This window comes from Channa argus, chromosome 23 (genome assembly GCF_033026475.1).
Source record: "Channa argus isolate prfri chromosome 23, Channa argus male v1.0, whole genome shotgun sequence".
NCBI lineage: Eukaryota > Metazoa > Chordata > Actinopteri > Anabantiformes > Channidae > Channa > Channa argus.
In genome coordinates this window covers 7,651,120-7,668,904 of record NC_090219.1, presented here as the reverse complement: position 1 = coordinate 7,668,904, position 17,785 = coordinate 7,651,120, and the positions used below count along the sequence as shown (strand labels likewise).

The 17,785-nt window shown below is 39.6% G+C and overlaps 3 protein-coding genes across 8 annotated transcripts in view; 1 reads left to right on the top strand and 2 right to left on the bottom strand.

Moving 5' to 3' along the window:
• Positions 1-48: 48 nt before the first annotated feature.
• Positions 49-8,266, bottom strand: atg13 (ATG13 autophagy related 13 homolog (S. cerevisiae)). Of its 3 annotated transcripts, XM_067492928.1 has the most exons (18): positions 8,083-8,266; positions 7,274-7,354; positions 6,894-6,974; positions 6,560-6,679; positions 6,242-6,288; positions 5,199-5,339; positions 4,961-5,001; positions 4,672-4,768; positions 4,364-4,471; positions 3,965-4,058; positions 3,691-3,789; positions 3,223-3,306; positions 3,004-3,113; positions 2,765-2,903; positions 2,576-2,653; positions 2,319-2,426; positions 1,413-1,541; positions 49-1,334 (listed from the first exon to the last, which is right to left on the bottom strand). In XM_067492928.1, exons 2-18 carry the CDS (start codon positions 7,340-7,342, stop codon positions 1,257-1,259), a joined length of 1,623 nt encoding a protein of 540 aa, XP_067349029.1. In that variant the 5' UTR covers positions 7,343-7,354; positions 8,083-8,266; the 3' UTR covers positions 49-1,256. The 3 variants fall into 3 exon arrangements, with proteins under 3 accessions (XP_067349029.1, XP_067349030.1, XP_067349031.1); XM_067492929.1 differs by lacking the exon at positions 3,691-3,789 and having other exon boundaries at positions 8,083-8,265; XM_067492930.1 differs by lacking the exons at positions 3,223-3,306; positions 3,691-3,789.
• A 152-nt stretch (positions 8,267-8,418) lies between these two features.
• On the top strand, positions 8,419-13,394 carry harbi1 (harbinger transposase derived 1). Of its 2 annotated transcripts, XM_067492934.1 has the most exons (7): positions 8,419-8,514; positions 10,982-11,147; positions 11,272-11,474; positions 11,557-11,644; positions 11,735-11,942; positions 12,061-12,236; positions 12,513-13,394. In XM_067492934.1, exons 2-7 carry the CDS (start codon positions 10,983-10,985, stop codon positions 12,711-12,713), a joined length of 1,041 nt encoding a protein of 346 aa, XP_067349035.1. In that variant the 5' UTR covers positions 8,419-8,514; position 10,982; the 3' UTR covers positions 12,714-13,394. The 2 variants fall into 2 exon arrangements, with proteins under 2 accessions (XP_067349035.1, XP_067349036.1); XM_067492935.1 differs by lacking the exon at positions 8,419-8,514 and having other exon boundaries at positions 9,788-11,147.
• The window catches only part of creb3l1 (cAMP responsive element binding protein 3-like 1), a 27,850-nt gene continuing 22,889 nt past the window's right edge, over positions 12,825-17,785 (bottom strand). For 2 of the 3 annotated variants that reach the window (XM_067492931.1, XM_067492933.1), the window contains 4 exons: positions 16,922-17,024; positions 16,560-16,722; positions 15,824-15,992; positions 12,825-15,730 (listed from right to left, as the gene is read on the bottom strand). In XM_067492931.1, coding sequence (XP_067349032.1) covers positions 15,667-15,730; positions 15,824-15,992; positions 16,560-16,722; positions 16,922-17,024 — 499 coding nt within the window. In that variant the 3' untranslated portion in view covers positions 12,825-15,666. Of the gene's footprint in view, positions 15,745-15,823; positions 15,993-16,559; positions 16,723-16,921; positions 17,025-17,785 lie in introns of all 3 variants that reach the window. The other variant, XM_067492932.1, reaches the window with a different exon arrangement.

The following is a 17,785-nucleotide window of genomic DNA, read 5'->3' as shown; positions in this document are numbered from 1 at the left end:
AAGGTTTAAGTGGTAAGACTGCTTAAACACTATCACAAGACAACCGGCATCTGTTGATGGAAGCCATGCTTTATTAGGACACCTTGACCAATAGCAAAATTAAAGCTTTTAACCAAATTACAACAGTGACCTGAAAACTCCCATAGGCAGCTGGAATTTTAATTTTATAGTTTTATAAACTGCCAAATATACATAAGCATCTTGTACAGCCTACAGTTTATTAGGTAGCTAAACCTAATGCAATGTCCTGCAATAAATCCTCCCTTTGCAGAGATTTGATTTTTAAACTGACTCAATGTCATGGTCAAAGTGGTTTTGTGCTATACACTGTCTTAATACCCTTCAATGGGGTAAATAAACCAGTATTACATGGTACGTGCCACATAGCTGCATACTCCTAGTTTTAACGAAACCTGGATATTAGCTTCATGCAGCTAGGATTTATTGCAGGTTTGATTTGTATTAGATTTAGATTAGTACTTTACACAAATTGCTTCTGAAAGGAGAATGTATCTTTCTCCACATTTAAGTAGACCAACTGGTATTTCACTTTGAATTCCACTGGGGCCATTTTCCAACAATTAGCTTTATCCCCAGACCAGCTGGGAACCCCTGGCTAAGGTAAATGAGGCTTGTTATTTCACTGCTGAAAACTTGTGTGAAGGACACATCTGAATCACAACACAAGACTAGTATCCACTGTAAGGCAAGGTGTAAGTTCCTTTGTTAGAGCTACTGGATTTTAAAGACTGGTGTCATTTCAGAGTAACATTGTCTCTTATAGTTAGCTCAGATGTGATCTGAAAGGCAATGATGTAAAAGAAACCTTCAGAGGGTGGTGATGTTAAGCAGTGGGTGAGGGGGGGTCATTTCTAGTGAGCTACAGTTAAACACTGCAGGTTCTATATCTTTTAATAGCATGGCTGTTTTGAATTGATGCAATCATCTGATCAAAAATTGACAACAGAACAAAGATTCAGTTTAACACTACCAGACAACAGAGGAAAGTGTGTGCCAGTGTCAGGAGCTAATACAGTATTTATAGTGAAGAGGACAATCTGTACAAGCTGGTAAGCAAGGTGAGCGTGCTGGACAGGAAGATAAGAGAAGAGTATCCAAAATGGAGGGCTTCACATTAAAACATGATTTAGTCTAATAAGTGATTCTCACAGGACAAACAACTACAGCCTCCAGCCTGCTTCAGCCTCACATTGTTTCCTTCTCTCTTTTCAGTCTTGTTTCCTCCCCTTCCTCCTCTACTGGAGCATGTCCACGAAAGCGTCAAACTCGTCCATGTTTTTCTCATAGACGGCCAGTTTCTCAGGTAGCGAGTCCTACAGTAAGAAAAGGCAAATCATTCCCTTTTTGCTGAATCATGCTGTAAATTAAAACAATAAAAATAAGCTCTTTACCAAGTCGTCAGCCATAGACTGGGAGCTGATGTGTAGTGAGAGGCTGGCCAGCTGTGGAGGGTTTTGAAACTCTCTGTAGAAGGTGCCCAAGTCCATTGGTAACAAATCATCTTTAGAGAAGGCTGGGCGCTACAGACAGATAAGGAGAAACTTTGTGACTTTAAACAGTATTAACATAGAAAAAACTTGTCTTCCAAATTCTATATCATGACTAAAAGTTATTTTGATTTAAGGCTACACCCAAAGTTTACTTTTCTTACAGACATGTCTAAAAATAACAGTGCCAAGGGCACAAACTATAAACTATTATAAACAATATTTTCTTTTACTGTGCAAAAATAAATGTGCCGTTTGTATTTAAAAAAATAATAAAAATAAAAATTCAAACACCATCTTAAATGACACTACAGTTTTCACCTCAACCGCTTACATGCCTGTCCAGACTCATTGTTTCTCCATGAGTCCAGATGGAGTCTAGTTCCTGTTATGCCCAGTTCACAAAAATGAGATGGGAGGTCAAGGTGATCGTGACCTTTAAAATCAAATCCGTTCATCTTCAAGTCCAAATCAACCCTTGAACTATTTTGCGAAATTTTCTCAAGGCATTCCCAAGATATTGCATTCACCAAGTGGGACAGCTGGAGGGACAACCCTGAAAATATGGCTTTGACCACAGCTGTTGCAAGGAGGCATAAAAATAAAGCACATTTATCTAACGAACTGTATTTTGCACCTGCTTCTGCTACTTCGATGCGGTTTTCTTAAAGTGATATAAATAATTTCTTTTTTGAAAGCACAAGATCTTGTGGTCCTTTTTCAGACCACGCATTACTGGAAATGTGTGGTCTGAAACATAAAAATAAACAAAAAACGCTACAAACAAACAAAGACCCAAGAATTACGTACAAAGTCGACCATGACGAAATCATCCTGCTGTCCCGAGCCCTCCGAGCCCTGAGAGTGAAGGCTGGCCTGCAGGGGGGACGGACATGGAGGAGAGTCTGGAGGCTGCACCTGAAAAACACGCAAATATCTTCTAGTAAAAACTTGTGTCTATCCAAAGATTTTACATTCATCTCACACATTTTAGTATTTATAAAATATTAGCCATGGTCCAAAACAATTAAATAATCTGTTAAGTGAGGACTGTGAGATCTAGTTACCATTGGATCATTCTCCTCTGAGTCCAGCCCTCGAGGAGCAAATGCAGCAAATGGCAAATCCAAACTGGCTGCTGTCATCTACAAATAAACAGTGTAGTCTTCTAATTTGGTCTTTGTTCAAATAAAAAACTGTCAGAATAACTTACAGTTACGTAAAGCAGGAAATAGACAGAGCCTTGTTTAATTTACCTGTGTGCTCGGTTTATTGACAAAGGCTCCGACTTTTCTTGTGAATGCATTGAGAGACCCCACAGGATCAGTGGGAGAAACACTCCTCCTCCCTTCATCCCTCCTTCCTTCTCCACTCTGCGACAGACCATCATCGCCGCTAAAGAGAGAGACGAGGTTCTGTTACAGAAGCTATAGAAAGGTCAATGAATATGCCGATAAAAAAAGGGGTTGCTTATTTGTTGCCAGGAAAGAATCACCTGCTGCCAGGTGTGGTGGGGGGGTGCTCTACTGTCAGATGGGCATCAGCTCCCTGGGGAGGGTGTACAGGAACCAACACAACCCCGCACTCTTTTCCACCATGCAACACCTGAAGAGGAAGAACATAGGCAGCTTTAAAGTAGACATCTGAGAAACATTAACTGATCAATGAGTGGTTGTGCTCCTTCGCAATATTGAATTTCTGCATAGTGCAGCACCTGGTTTGAATTGGCAGCAGGGTGACAAAGCTCAGTGGCTCCTGTTAGAGCTGGATGCTGGTAGGATAACCTTGAAGTGTACAGCTAGAAAAAATACAAACAAGCAAAAAAAAAAAAAAACAGTTCAGGTATAACTGAACACTTTGAGACACTGTAGATGTGCTTTGTGAACTTGAGATGGGTCAAACATGAATTTGGCTTACTACTGCAGTGATGAACATGATAAAACAGGTCTGAAAAGCAGCATTTGCAGAGAACTAAAGGTACAATGCATAAAGCTTTGCACTGAATGTATGAATGAATGATGTAACTCTAAAAGGATGATGGTTAAAAAAAACAACAACAAAAAAAAAAACGTGCGATCAGACTCTCACACACCAAGGAGCACAACACATCCCAAAAGAAATGATGAAGTTTTACAGTGTCTCACACACAGTCATACTCTCACAGTGGCCAGTATAGACTCACAGTGTGAGTGACAAATCCAGGCGCCAATGGAAGCTGCAGACTGTCCAGGGGAAGGGGCTTAGACAGTTTAGAGGGGGATGGACTCAGTGTACACACACACTGAGATAATGCAGGTACACACACACACAGAGGCAGAAAAATCAGATTAAAAGACAGCAGGAAACAAAACAGGCAAAGAGAAAGTGAATTGAAAAACAGGTATGAAAATGAAGAGAAGTCGTCATTGGATAAACAAAGTGGCAGTAAAGAGGAGCGAATGAGTGTCCCCACCTACCTGAGAGGGAGGGGATGTAGAGAAAGATGTGGTGCAGACCTCTTGTGAATCCTGAACTCCTCCAAAAGGTCCACCATCCTCCTCATCTGGAGCTCTGGACATGGACACACACACACACACATTATAATTTAACCAAAGGGGTTTTCACATGCTAGTAAAGACTAGAGACTAACAGAAAGGCGGGTATTTAAAACACCTTTTTTATACAATGGAGACATGAGCAGATGTGAAAACCACATTACTTGGAAGTAGTGTCTTTGGAATTACTTGTTGATCCAGCTGAGTCATATGTTTAAAAATAGAAACAGTTTGAGTTGAGGCTAAGACTTGATGACAGCACTGTGTGTCTGGTGATATTTTAAAGCAACAATTCCAATTAAGTTTAATTTCCAGAGCTACCTGTAGTTGCAGGGTTGTCCTACGTTTGCAGGACGCTGGCTGCTGCAGGGAGGATCCACAAAATGATCCACAATGATCCCCATAATTGGAGCTGACCGCTCAAACTGCCTGCAGAGGACGACATTCCAACAGTTTATGGGTTATGCTTATTATGACAAGTCGAAGCTGTAAAATAGTACAAACACTGAAACAATATGTAAACATCTTTAAATAAAAGAGACCATCTGTACCTTCAAAAATATTAAGTAACAATCATAGACATTATTTTTAGGAGCACTATCTTTGTTTAAATGTTGCGTGTCAGCTACCTGTTAGACATGAATGCCAGATTTGTGCGGTAGGCACATGAAAGTGTGATTGTGCCAACAGGGGTCCCAACAACACCAACACGCACCGTCTGAAAACCTTAAAAACAGACATAGGCATATTTATATGGTAGAAGTCAGAAATCAATTTTCTGTGTCATTTCGAGATCATTTATTCGAAATATGCTGATTTCATAATTAATGTTGCCATAAATCATACTACTGATAAAGGTTTGTCTTTGAGCCTTGTTTTATTGATTTAAGAAATTTCAGTCAAGAATATCGATCTTACCTTCTCCTAATCCACCGAGCTGGACTTCCCCGAAGTAGATCCTATAAAGAGCCGAGACAGAAAAAAAGAGAAACCTCTGGGTTTAGATGACCACATTAAATTTTCACCAGCAAAAGCAGCACAACTAAAAGCCCTGAAGTCGGCTGCAGACAGAATGGAGACAGGTTAAAGCAGGTGTTTGTCTGGCAGTAAGTCAGAAAAACCTGCTATTTAACAAGGCAGATAAGAGTCCACGCACCTGTACAGTATGACATAGTCGTGCCCCTGCTTTCTGGATAGTTTATAGGCAGGTGTTACTCTGGTGATGGCCAGCAGAGACTTAAGAAGGACAGACAGACGATTGTAGACTGTATATGACACTTTGATGTCCTTATCACACCTGCAGCAGAGACAGATAATACACTGACTCGTTACATCAGATTGATGGTATTTAAACAAATGTCATCTTACCATTTGTTGACATGGTGGCATAGTGATTGTGTCTGTTCTTTTTTTTCCAGCATTATAAATAAACATTGTTCCACTTTTAAAAATTCACAACTTTCTGACTACAAGTCTGTTGTAATCCCACAGGAAACATTTTTATGCAAGAAAAATCCCCACAATTAAACATAATACACTTAAGTCAGTTGTACGTGGAATTGTCCCTGATGTATGCTATTATTTATTAAGACTGAGTCTTATCTGGCACGTAAAAAAAAAAACAACAACAAAAAAACGGACTTGCAGCTTTGCTTTAATGGTTTTCTTACAGCATTTGTTTCTATTATCTCTCGAATGGTCAGCGTTCATCTGTTGAGGCAAAAGTTTGGGACAGGATGTGTGCAGCCTCACCTCAAGTGCTACTGCAATTTTCTAGCACTAGCAGCACTTTTGAGATGTGATATTATTACAAAGTGTCACTGAAATAGAAATAAGTAACCCATTTATAGCTCGGAGCAGCTGATGCTGAAAATGCTGGCTGTGATGTATTTTTGTGCCTGGCCACAGTCCACTTGCTTTATGTCTAATATAGGTGAGGTACAATTGTGTTTTAGTTGTTTTAGAAGGTCAGCAGGTTTATATCAAATTGCACATGATAGAGCAGCAGCATTATTGGAGTTCTTGTATTACCACAGACAAAAAGTGGTTCAACCTCCAGGCTAATCTTTTATAACTTCACAGTATAAAGGGCACAGACATGTACACACATTGACAGATCTCTTAGGTCATTAAAGATACCCTTAACCATTTTTCTTACTAGTACAAGTAAAAACCAACGTGAAAGCAGAACCAACTCACTTTTCATTCATCTCCAGGCACCAAGTCTCTAATTCCATTGAGTCACCCTGAGTGGGACAGAAAAACAGAAATGAATAGGATACGTTTTACTGGATTGTTTTTCAGCATCCAGACTCACACAGGTAAAAGTTTAGTTTGTTCTGGTCTAGACAAAGACCTCACTAACCATGGAATATAATGTGATTATTTGTCATATTGAAAAGCTTGGGCTTAAGCCACTGCAGGATTTGAGGTCATCTTGATCAATAAGTTATTTTATCAAAAAAGAAAGTGAAAGCAGGAGATGATGCAAGGTTAGCGTCAGGGCTAGGTTTTTACCTCTGATGTTTTCAGGGAGATCTCCACACACATGGAGCGCCCGATACCTGGAAGTTGGCCAGCCAGTGCCTTCTTGGCTTCATGGGTCACCTCTGGAATGTCTTTTATGGCCAAATTAAACTAAAAAAAAAAATTAAAAAAAAGAGATCGGAGGTAAATAAGTAATTTTATTACCAATCACATTTACTTAATTTTACATTTGCACAGGAAAAGCAAAAGTCAAAAAAAGCCACCGATAAGGTACATAAACATATACAGCTTAATATATAACATAATTTAAAAATCAATTACAATTATTTTAACAGCAAAAAAGGGAAGAACTAAATGATTTTACCCAATCAGAGCCAGTAGGAGATGAGGAGGAGCGAGTGCAAATCTTCTCTCCAAGTCGTGCTTGGACTATCACCTGGACAGTCTAAAATCCACAACAAGAAACAAAACCTATTAGGTGTATTGAATTGATTTGGATGAAGAAAACACCATTAATTACACGAAGACTCCGGCAAACAAACCTAACATGTAGGGTAGTTTTAAAAACTGCCTGCACAGGTAATTTAATAATGTTATGGGACAATTTGTTAAAAGAAGTGTGTGAGACTCAAGCCAATCACAATGCACTGAAGCACTTTTTATCATTAATGCTACATTGACATTATTGTGCTGACACATGCAAAAACACAAAATAGTAACAAGAGTATAATATCTACCACCTACCTTCAGTGCAAAGAACTTTATGAATTTGTCCAAGTCTTTCTTATCCTGGAGACTCAGGTCACTGTCCATGTTGACACAACCCTGCAGGCAAACAACACAACCAATTAGAGAAATGTTTTGTTGAAAAAAAAACACATATTATACACACACACACACACACACACACACACAACTATAACCTCTAGTAATGTACAACATTTATACGGCCAATGACGTTGTAAATGCAGCAATAGTTTACTGAACTAAAATGGTAAAATACAAATAAATGCTAAGAGAAAGTGAATACATGGCAACTAACAGCATTTGTAAAAACTGGCAAACCAATGCACTGCATTAACAATACAGCTAGTTAAGCTACACAATACAAAATGAGCCATTCAGGCTACATATGGTGCAGTCAGATAACGAACAATGGATGGATTAACAGAAAGTAATTTAGAATACAGTAAACTTAACATATTTGCCATTAACTGATAATCCCCATAGACTTTAACAAATATTGTCGACTACAATTACTGTGATAACCATCAGCTGGTTCTAACAACATAGCAAGCGAGGCCTCCACATTCATATGAAACTCTCTGATAAATGTTAGTGATCATGGTAAACTGCATTTCAGAGGCAACCCCCTCGCACAATAGGGTACATCGCACTGTAAATTAAAAGGTTTCTAAACAGTAATTTAATCCATAATTATTAAACATTTACGTTTATCAAAGGCGATACGGTAACTGACCATGCAACTAACGTTAGCTAACCAGCTAAATACGACGCACTTTAACTTAATCAGAAAATGCTAAGACACTTACATTAGCTTTCTCGTCCTTCGCACTGTAGTTTCAGGGCTTCAGAAATAAAGTTAAAACAGGCGACAAGCGATGCTTCCACGTAGAAACACGTATTAGCACAGATCCGATGTAAACAACACCAACGGCGGCTGTGCTACTTTTCTGTTTATCTTCTCCATGTCGACGTGTTTAGTTAGCTGGGCTTTCACAAATACACTTTCGTGGATTTTTTTATTCAACGATTTTTAAAATTTACAGTCTGGGAGAGCGGCACCTTTCATGATAAAAACAATACATGAAATATAAGATTTGAAGCGACTTTTTCTAACTTTAAATCAATAATTAATACATGGAAAGCACACTTTGTGTCGAATCAGCGAATGCGGGTCGCAGGTTAGGTGTTCCTGTGGCATGTTTTGGTTGGCAGACAAACGCTGCATGAATCACATAAAGGTAAGCGCATTTATCGAAATAAAGAATTTAATAAACTTGTACTTTCTTTACTCCAGTTACAGGCATATGGTTACCCGGATTTATAGAATTGTCACCACAAGCATTCAGAGGTGTAATTGCAATAGCTGAAATACCAAGTAGCTAGCTAGTTAGCATGCTGCATTTATTTGATCTAGCATTACGAAACGTTTACGGTATCTGATATTTTATAGGTTACTACAGGTACAGTTCACAAAGAAAAAGGCATATATTCCTTAATTCAATACATGGTCCAGTTTCTCTGCCTATTGTGTCCATCCTCAGTCAACAAAATCAATGCAAAAAAAGTCATACCTTCATAAATCCTCAGCTAGCAAAGGATAGATTGCCATTATAACAAATTAAACAGCAAATGTTATATGGGCACTATAACGATATGAATCAACTGGAGAATATACAGCACAATATTGTAAATGTATTATTATGAGATGAATGTGTAAACCAGTAAAAGTAAAGAATAGTGTTTGTAGGAATGAATGTTTTCTCTGTATATTAACAGAATATACAGTGACGGCCAACAATTCTGTCAGAAAAGGCAACCCTTCTCTCGGAAAACTGTTGGAAATGTTTTGCTACTCATGTTTATTTTTTGTTTGTTTGCACTGGAACAACACAAAAAATCTGAGATGAAAATTCAAATGTGATACAATTCCACACAGAACCCAAAAAATGCACTGGACAAAATTATTGGCACCCTTAACTTAATATTTGGTAGCACCAACTTTGGAAAAAATTTCAGAACTCTCCAGCAATTGGTTTGTAACCATTTCTAAGGTTTCTGGTAATTGTCCTGCTGGAAGACCTATGACCTTTGGTGGAGACGCAACTTTCTGACACTGGTCACTACATTGCACCCCAACATTCTTTTGTAATCATCAGATTTCATGATACCGTTCACACAGTCAAAGCATCCAGTGTCAGAAGCAGCAAAGCAACCCCAAAATGTCTTTGAACCTGCACCATGTTTGGCTGTAGGGACTGTGTACTTTTCTGTGAAGGCCTCATTTCTTTTTCTGTAAACAGTGCTGTGATGTCCTTTAGACAAAAGTACAGTTTTTCGGTAATCTGTCCACAGTACATTCTCTCAGAAGGATTGTGTTTTTTTCACATACGTTTTGTCAAACTCCAGTCTTGCATTTTTACACCTTTGTGTCAGCTGTGGCGTCCTCCTGGGTCTCCTAACATAGCGTCTCCTCTCATTCAGATGGCGACGGATAGTGCGAGCTGACACTGTTGTACCCTGCGTCTGCAGATTTGCTTGAATTTGTTTGGAAGTTAATTGTGGTTCTTTATCCACCAGAGTTCTGCCATCTACAGTAACAATATGGTTGGAAAGCATATTTCTGAGATTTTTAGGCCCAAGTGCTATGACTTTAGTCTTATCTGAGTTTTTCCAATTGTCAGTGTAGCCCACATCGTTTGCTGGACACCATCTAGAATGACGACATGCGGGTGGACATGTCGTCACGGGTCAGATTTGGCAAAACTACGGAGTCCAAAAGTCAAACACCCATTGAACATTAATTTTAGTGACCTCCGATTTGCATAATCGGGTGTCATTGTGTGAATAATAATCTTACTGACTAGCTGGTTTATTTTCCATGGTGCGGAGCCGCGCTTGAAAAGCTGCAAAAACACTTGTGACAGATCCCATTATCGCTAAAGGAGGCAGAGGGAAAACTGAACTTGAGACACTGAGCAAATGAGACAGAGGGAGACAGAGAAGCTATTGCTAACAGATGACGGCTAAGGTAGTTAACGGTTAGCTAGTTATGCTGTAGAAGAGCGGGTGCTTGTGTAATACAAGCGTATGTAACGTGTATAAGCGTGTGTAAAAGTAAAATAAGAGCTACGATTAAACAGTAAACAGACCCTCGGCGGAAACAGGAAGTGACACAATACGCTTACCGCGGAAGGAAGAGCCAAGGCAACCTCTGTGTTGTGTCTCACACTGAGCATGGAGAAAAGAAAGAAGTGTAAAGAGGTGTCTGTGGATTTGAGAGAGAGGATTGTGGAAAAACATGGACAATCTCAAGGCTACAAGTCCATCTCCAGAGACCTTAATGTTCCTGTGTCCACTGTGCGCAATATCATCAAGAGGTTTGCAGCCCATGGCACTGTAGCCAACCTCCCTGGACGTGGGCGGAAGAGCAAAATTAATAAAAAATTACAACGAAGAATTGTTCGAATGGTGGATAAAGAACCCCAGTTAACTTCCAAACAAATTCAAGCTGATCTGCAGACACAAGGTACAACAGTGTCAGCTCGCACTATCCGTCGCCATTTGAATGAGAGGGGACGCTATGTTAGGAGACCCAGGAGGACGCCACTGCTGACACAAAGGCGTAAAAAAGCAAGACTGGAGTAAATACCTAAAAAGGTCAAATAAATGTACATAAAGTTATATATTTATGTAAATTACCCGCAGCATGGCAATACCTATAGCCATTTTGGACTGTGATCTCCTCTTACATGGTCGAGGCCATAAGACTCTGGACCGCTTTGACCTGGACTCCGTCTCAGACACCTTCCTCCTCACACAGTTTGGCTTTCCCAGAGAATTTATTCTGTATCTGGTAGAACTACTCAGAGAGGTGAATATGCCTTCCCGCTACATTCATGCATACATTCACTTAACTGCATTCCATGTTTGTTTGTTTTTTCGGATTTGCAGATATGACTATGTTGTGTTTCTCCTTTATTATTTCTGTGTGGTAGGGTCTTTGTAGACGCACCCAGCGGTCCAGAGCCATCAGTCCTGAGGTCCAGGTGTTGGCAGCTCTGGGCTTCTACACATCTGGCTCATTCCAGACATCCATGGGAGATACTATAGGGATCAGTCAGGCTTCAATGTCAAGATGTGTTTCCAACGTGACCAGAGCCCTAGTGGAGAAAGCTCCTCAGTTCATCACATTAAATAGGTACACGGCTAAACTGGTACGGAGAGAAAGGTCTAACAACTTTGTGGTTAAACAAAAACATAATGGCAATAATGGCTTTCAGAAATCCCTCCAGCAGAGAGGAGTCCTTCCAGGAGTTTCAGAGAGTTGCAGGATTTCCAGGAGTTATCGGGGTGCTGGACTATGTTCAGGTGCAATATATTGCATAATTCTGTTCATAGTATATATAGATGACAGGTTGTAGTACAGCAACAATATATTTTTTTGTACTTCCTGTTCAGGTTGCCATCAAAGCTCCAAATAGTGAAGACTCATCTTATGTAAATAAAAAGGGGTTTCACTCTGTGGGCTGCCAGCTGGTTTGTGATGCTCGAGGGTTGTTGCTGAGTGCAGAAACCCACTGGCCAGGTGGACTCAAAGACACTGTTGTTTTAGAAAGATCCGCTCTTTACAAAGAGCTGCAGGACACAGAGGAGGGCTGGCTTTTAGGTGAGACGTAGATTTCAGACTTCCAGCATGACTCTGGTCAATGTGAAAAAGGTTCAGCATACAGCAGGTGTTGGGTCATGCTAAAGGTCAGAATGGTAAAGCTTTTCCTCCTTCCCAGGTGACAGACGTTACCCTCTAAGGAAGTGGTTGATGACCCCGGTTGACTGTCCAGAATCCCCTGCAGAGTTTCGATACAATCTGGCTCACACCGCTACTCATGAGATAGTGGACAGAACATTCAGGGCCATTCAGACCAGATTCAAGTGTTTAGATGGCACCAAAGGATACTTGCAGGTAGGTACTCTATTCCGTTGATTTGACTGTTTCAATATTTAAATGAATCTCTCTGTATTTTTAACACTATTAAACATAAGTATTTTTATTTTGGAGGCGGGTTACTCTGCCTGGCTGAAGCCAAAAAAATTACTCCCATTTTTTTGAAACTCCAAAGGAGCAAGAACAGGCTTCTTTTCATCTGGTCTAAACAAAAAGAAAACTACAATGACCAGAATTATCCTGAGCAGTGTGTTTCTTAAAGCCCTGCGCTCATCTTTCCTCTTGTGTGTACAGTACTCTCCAGAGAGAAGTTCATCCATCCTGCTGGCTTGCTGTGTCCTCCACAACGCATCACTGCAGTCTGGATTAGACGCGTGGACTTTGGAGAGAACTGACCCCCTGGAGCAGCCCGAGAGCCTGGAACAGAGACCTGAGGAGCGTGACAGCCAGGCAGAGGACCTTCGAAAACAGCTCATACTTAAACACTTCAGCTAAACTGTGGAATTTACGTTGAGCTGGAGACAGAATTGACTCATCAGATTGCCTTATCACCAAAGAAATTACTCAATAGTAGCATTTAAAGCAAGGAAGATGATGGACACAGTGTTGCTGATGCAGTTTTTTAATATTTTGCTGGTTTCTACTCTACTGACTACACTAAGATAACAGTTATATATGAAGGAACATGCAAGACGCTATACAACAAACCAAGAAGACATCATATCCAAACACATTTCAAATAACTGAAGCCTTAGAGAGTGCTGGTTATTTCTCTCTGGACATTGAGACAATAAGCAAGCACCTGCAGGTGTTTCGGAACTTTTCAAATTGTGTACAGCTATGGTGTTGTCCAGGTTTCTTTACAATTGTGTCCCACCCCCTCCCCCTCCATATATTTTTCCTTTTCTCAGATGGTTCCACAGGTTAAAATGTCGGATTATGTCACAATACAAAAACAGGACCCTTTATTTACAACATCTGCACATTAAGTATTTATGTACACTGGTGCATTGAGACTGTTAAGGGTGAAAATGACGGGATGTTTGTGCGACAGGCTGCAGTCACATGATGGTTTTGTTTTTTAGCATGAGGGACAATGAAATGAGTACAGAAAAGAAAAACTAAATCTTAGTAAAGTGAAATGTTTCGGAGAATAAAATAGCATTTCTGTGTGTGTTTTATTGTAAGAACGTGTAATTATTTCCTCAAGAGTTTTGACTACGGCAGTGAACTTGACATTTGATGGAATACCATGACATTTTTGGGAGCACAAGTATTTTTCTAGTGGTAAAGAATTTTATTTTTTATTTTTTTAAATGTCTTGGTGTTCCTTCAAATTGTGGAGAGAACAAAGCTAGTGGTGTTTTACTTGTATCATGTATCCCCTGATTGGCATCATTAATATATACACACTTTCTACAACAGGAATAAATACATCATACACTGCTGTCGCATGAGTAGTAGACTTTCCTTCGCTGCTCAAATGTTAAAAATGTTATTTGTAGCAGGTAAATACATCAAACACTGTCAATGTTTAAAAGGACTGCAGTTGGTTTGTGAACTTATCTTTCTTGGCTTTTAGAGTCATGGGGGACCCTTAAGGGAGGAAATGTATAGAAAAAATCTTTTAATTATAGTTTCTTTAGACCAAATTGTACAACCTAATATGTCGAAATCACAAGGGTACAAAAAGGACCCTCCGGGTTTTTCATGCGACAGCAGTGAAACATTAAACACTGTATTACAGTTAAGACACAAAAAGATCATGTCAAAGTTTAAACGTCATTAAACAGCATGTAAACTACACACCATCATGTAAAACGCCACATCATCCTAAATGCCAGATCACAACAAACAATCTTTTTTTTTTTTTTGCATAAAATAAATATGCTCTTTTTTGATGCTCAGAATATATTATAAGTTGTTTTTTATTTTTTTCATAAACATTATTTAGAAAAATGAGACAATAAGATAATCTAACCTTAAAAACAAGTTCAGTATTTATTTATTTTTTTGTTGCATAAATTAAATATGCTCTTTTTTTGATGCTGCAAATATATTATATATACAAAATTAAAATCCATAAAAATACTTTTATGTTTCCCAGCCTCTGTCAGGATCCCAATAACAGTCCTCTGGTATGAAAATATGGTTTCCCCCCAAAACATGATGCAGACTTTTGGTCACAATTTCTAAGTGCTATCTTAAACTTTGAAGATTGGTTTAAAAATAACATTTTACATCTTTAGTTGTAACTCTAGCTGCAAACATATTATATTTACATATAACTGTCTTTTTCTGCAGTTCAAATGAAGGCTGCGTTGTGTAACAATGCTACAACTGCTGATAAATCCTGAATGTGGATCCAGTTTATGATTAGTTACAGGAATCAGGAACTGGGCAAATGACAATGAACAAAATCTCGCATAATCTGAGAATAACAGATTTCAAATGCGTGTAATGTAGTTAGTTACATTTCCAGGATTAGGTGTAACGGCAAGTTAGTCATATTTGACTTAAGCAAGTGAAAGGCACTTTAAAAATGGCACACGGTGTGGTTTTTTGTTGGCAGCAACACAAGTTTGAATATTATTAGATTAATAACTAAAAACTAATCAGTTAAAATGCCTAAAATTCTCTCATTCTAGCTTCTCAAATGAAACACCAGAAAATTCCTCACATCACTACAACTGTTGATGTGACTATTTGGATTAAAAAGAACTGAAGAGGATTTAAAGGCTTTACTATGAGCTTTGGAAATGTTGACAGGTTGTTTTCACTATTTCTAAAATATTTATAAACTAAAGCAAATTACTGATTACTTAATAATCACAATAATTGTTAGTTACAGCCCTTTGTCAAGAAAGAATGTCACTGGTTCTAAATAAAAGGATCTATCTGATGCAGTACATTTAGTGCACTATACTTGACCATAAACCAGAATCCCACAGTGAACGTTTCCACATATATGACACCACATACATTTCTATAAAAAAAGTGGCTGTGGCCACTAACAATTGTACCTCTGTCATGACACAATATGACAACGCTCTTTTCACATAAAAATTTGCATGATGAACACAGGGATCAGTTCCGGTTTGTGGCTAATTTGTGCTAAATGTATGTTAAAATACTACAATTTGCAACTGGAAATTTTTGTATACTGTTGAAAGACCACACAATACTGCTATGAATCGACGGTCTATTTAAAATGTAATGGATGAAAATATTCTAGTAATACAACCCTGTAAATGTGCGGCAGTCTGTTAAAGCAGAGTATCGGAGCACTACGTACAAGCAGGAAGTTGTCTGCAGAGTCCGGTGCTGAAGCTCACTGAAGGACACGGTGATGGACTTGCGGACAGAATAATGTAGAGACAGGCAGGTTTTGGTCCAGATGGATGATATGAAGACTTTAGGAATCTGGAGATTTTGGTGTTTTTAGGGGTCAGAGGTGAGAAGTAATGTGAGTAGGGGTCAGGCTGTCTGTCAGAAAAACTCTGAGACTCCATCTGGTTTTGTTTCTCTGAGGACAGAGAGAGAAAATTAACCAATACTGTTCAACATTATTAGATATAAAGATGTTGCCAGAGCAGGTTTCTGACCTCCGATCTAACTCGGGCCCAGTTGTCTGATTGCTGTGGGCGTCAGCTATGTAACGGCTTGTCTGGGTGTGGGAGTGGGCTGCGGACTGTAGCCTCTCTCCTTCTGATGGCACTAAACTCTCCTCCAGTGGAGCCCCTTCATTGTAGAAGAGGAGGCTGCGGGAACGCACTGTAACACACAAACACACAGTAATTCAGCCTAATGAACACTTTGAGGAACCAAGAACACAATTTTTTTTTTAAATTTGAATTTGCTGCAGCTTTCTTCCCCCCCCTCTTCCCAGATTGTTCCAGGCCAACATGGAAGACTTCATCTTTGGCCAGTGTCTGGCCACTCAGACACTGGGTGTTGGCAGAAAGAAGTGGCACTCCACAGGATTTCTGGTTTCAAAAGGGGGGTTCCCCAAGGGTGAATTTATAGGAAAGTGCAATGCAGCGAGGAAAGCTGATACTTGTATGATTTACCCACAGGACCAGTTCAGACACACGGCTGCTCATTTTCTGCCTTTTTACAGATTTGTATTGATCAAGCTTGTTTTACTAGTTTTCTTCTATCTTCCCTGTTTATCTGCTTTTAATATTGCATAATGCTTTCACTTTACTTTACCTACAGAAGTGCGTGCTTAAAAATTAAAAAACACCATAAAATGACTCCTCACATGCTTTCAATATCACAAACTGGCTGTTACAAACTCTGCACTAGAATGTTGCATATAGAAGATATTTGTAGACCCACCCTGACTGGTGGTGTATAGGTCCGCTGACGGAACAGGAGGAGATGGGGAGGACTGAGAAGAAGAGGAGGAGGATGCTAAAGAGGGGGTGTGAGTGAGGAAGGAGAGGGGAGAGAGGCAGGGGGAGAAGGAGCCCAACACCAGGATGAAACACAGGGCCATCATCTGTACAAAGAGAGAAAAGTTGTCATGTTAATAAACAACTACGTGACCTATAGATATTTATATATCAGATATGAACATGGGAAACTGCTTCAATGTCTTTAAATAAATACTTTCTGCATTTGTGTGTGTGTGTGTGTGTGTGTGTGTGTGTGTGTGTGTGTGTGTGTGTGTGTGTGTGTGTGTGTGTGTGTGTGTCTACCATGAGGCATGTCCCTGTTTGAGTTGAGGCCATTTTACATGAACGGGGAACCACTTTCCCTGAAATCAGTGAGCGAAGCTTCTGGAGCTGCTGTAGGAGAGACCTAAGGAAAGATAAACACAGAAATGACTCAATCGTATCAGCACAACTAGCTGCTCCTTTGATAAATCTGGGTGCCCACATCCTACACATCTCAGTGGAAGAAATATGATTCAAAACCTTTAATTTACTTACAGTATATACCTTTATATTTCCATATTTGTTTACTGTTTGTCAAAGGTTTCACAAACCCTTTGTTGATAATTTGTCCAGAGCCTGAGAGGTTAAACTCACTTTGCCTCATTTTAATGAACATGTTGTCTAAGCCTGTGCATTGACACACATGGATCAACTCTCCACCCACCACAAAGTACAGTATGGTCACAACATCTAAATCTAATGGGAACCACAAAAAGAGTCAAGGACACACTGAGACACACAGTTTATTTCACCTAAACACCAGCACTGTAGTTCAAAGTTAACTCTAACCACCTGATTTACTGTTGTTTTGTCATCCAGCCAAAGTAAGTACAGAGTACACGAGTAAAGCCACTACTCTGAAGTGGATCATTGGGATCTGGAGAGCAGGGTTCTGATGGTATGAGCTGTCAGTGGCTGTGAGGAAACAGTCTGACCACTAAGTGGAGACAGAGATCCAGTTGAACACACTGAGAACCAGCCCCCAGCAAGTCTGCCTCACAAGTTAGAAACTGGTCACCCAGACCAGGAGACATTTGATGAGTAAACCCGTCAGCAAGTCTGACGGAGGATGCGATGCTTCAAATTCCCACGCTGATGTCCGTCCCGTGCAGCAGAGTAAAGCAA

Bases quoted from the DNA above. Each gene is read 5' to 3' on its own strand.
- harbi1 (XM_067492934.1), top strand. From the start codon at position 10,983: ATGGCAATACCTATAGCCATTTTGGACTGTGATCTCCTCTTACATGGT. The intron at 11,148-11,271 runs GTGAATATGCCT...TCTGTGTGGTAG, and splicing joins TGGTAGAACTACTCAGAGAG to GGTCTTTGTAGACGCACCCA. The intron at 11,645-11,734 runs GTGCAATATATT...CTTCCTGTTCAG, and splicing joins GGGTGCTGGACTATGTTCAG to GTTGCCATCAAAGCTCCAAA.
- atg13 (XM_067492928.1), bottom strand. From the start codon at position 7,342: ATGGACAGTGACCTGAGTCTCCAGGATAAGAAAGACTTGGACAAATTC. The intron at 6,975-7,273 runs GTAGGTGGTAGA...TGTGGATTTTAG, and splicing joins TAAAGTTCTTTGCACTGAAG to ACTGTCCAGGTGATAGTCCA. The intron at 2,904-3,003 runs GTGATTCTTTCC...CTCTCTCTTTAG, and splicing joins CCCACCACACCTGGCAGCAG to CGGCGATGATGGTCTGTCGC.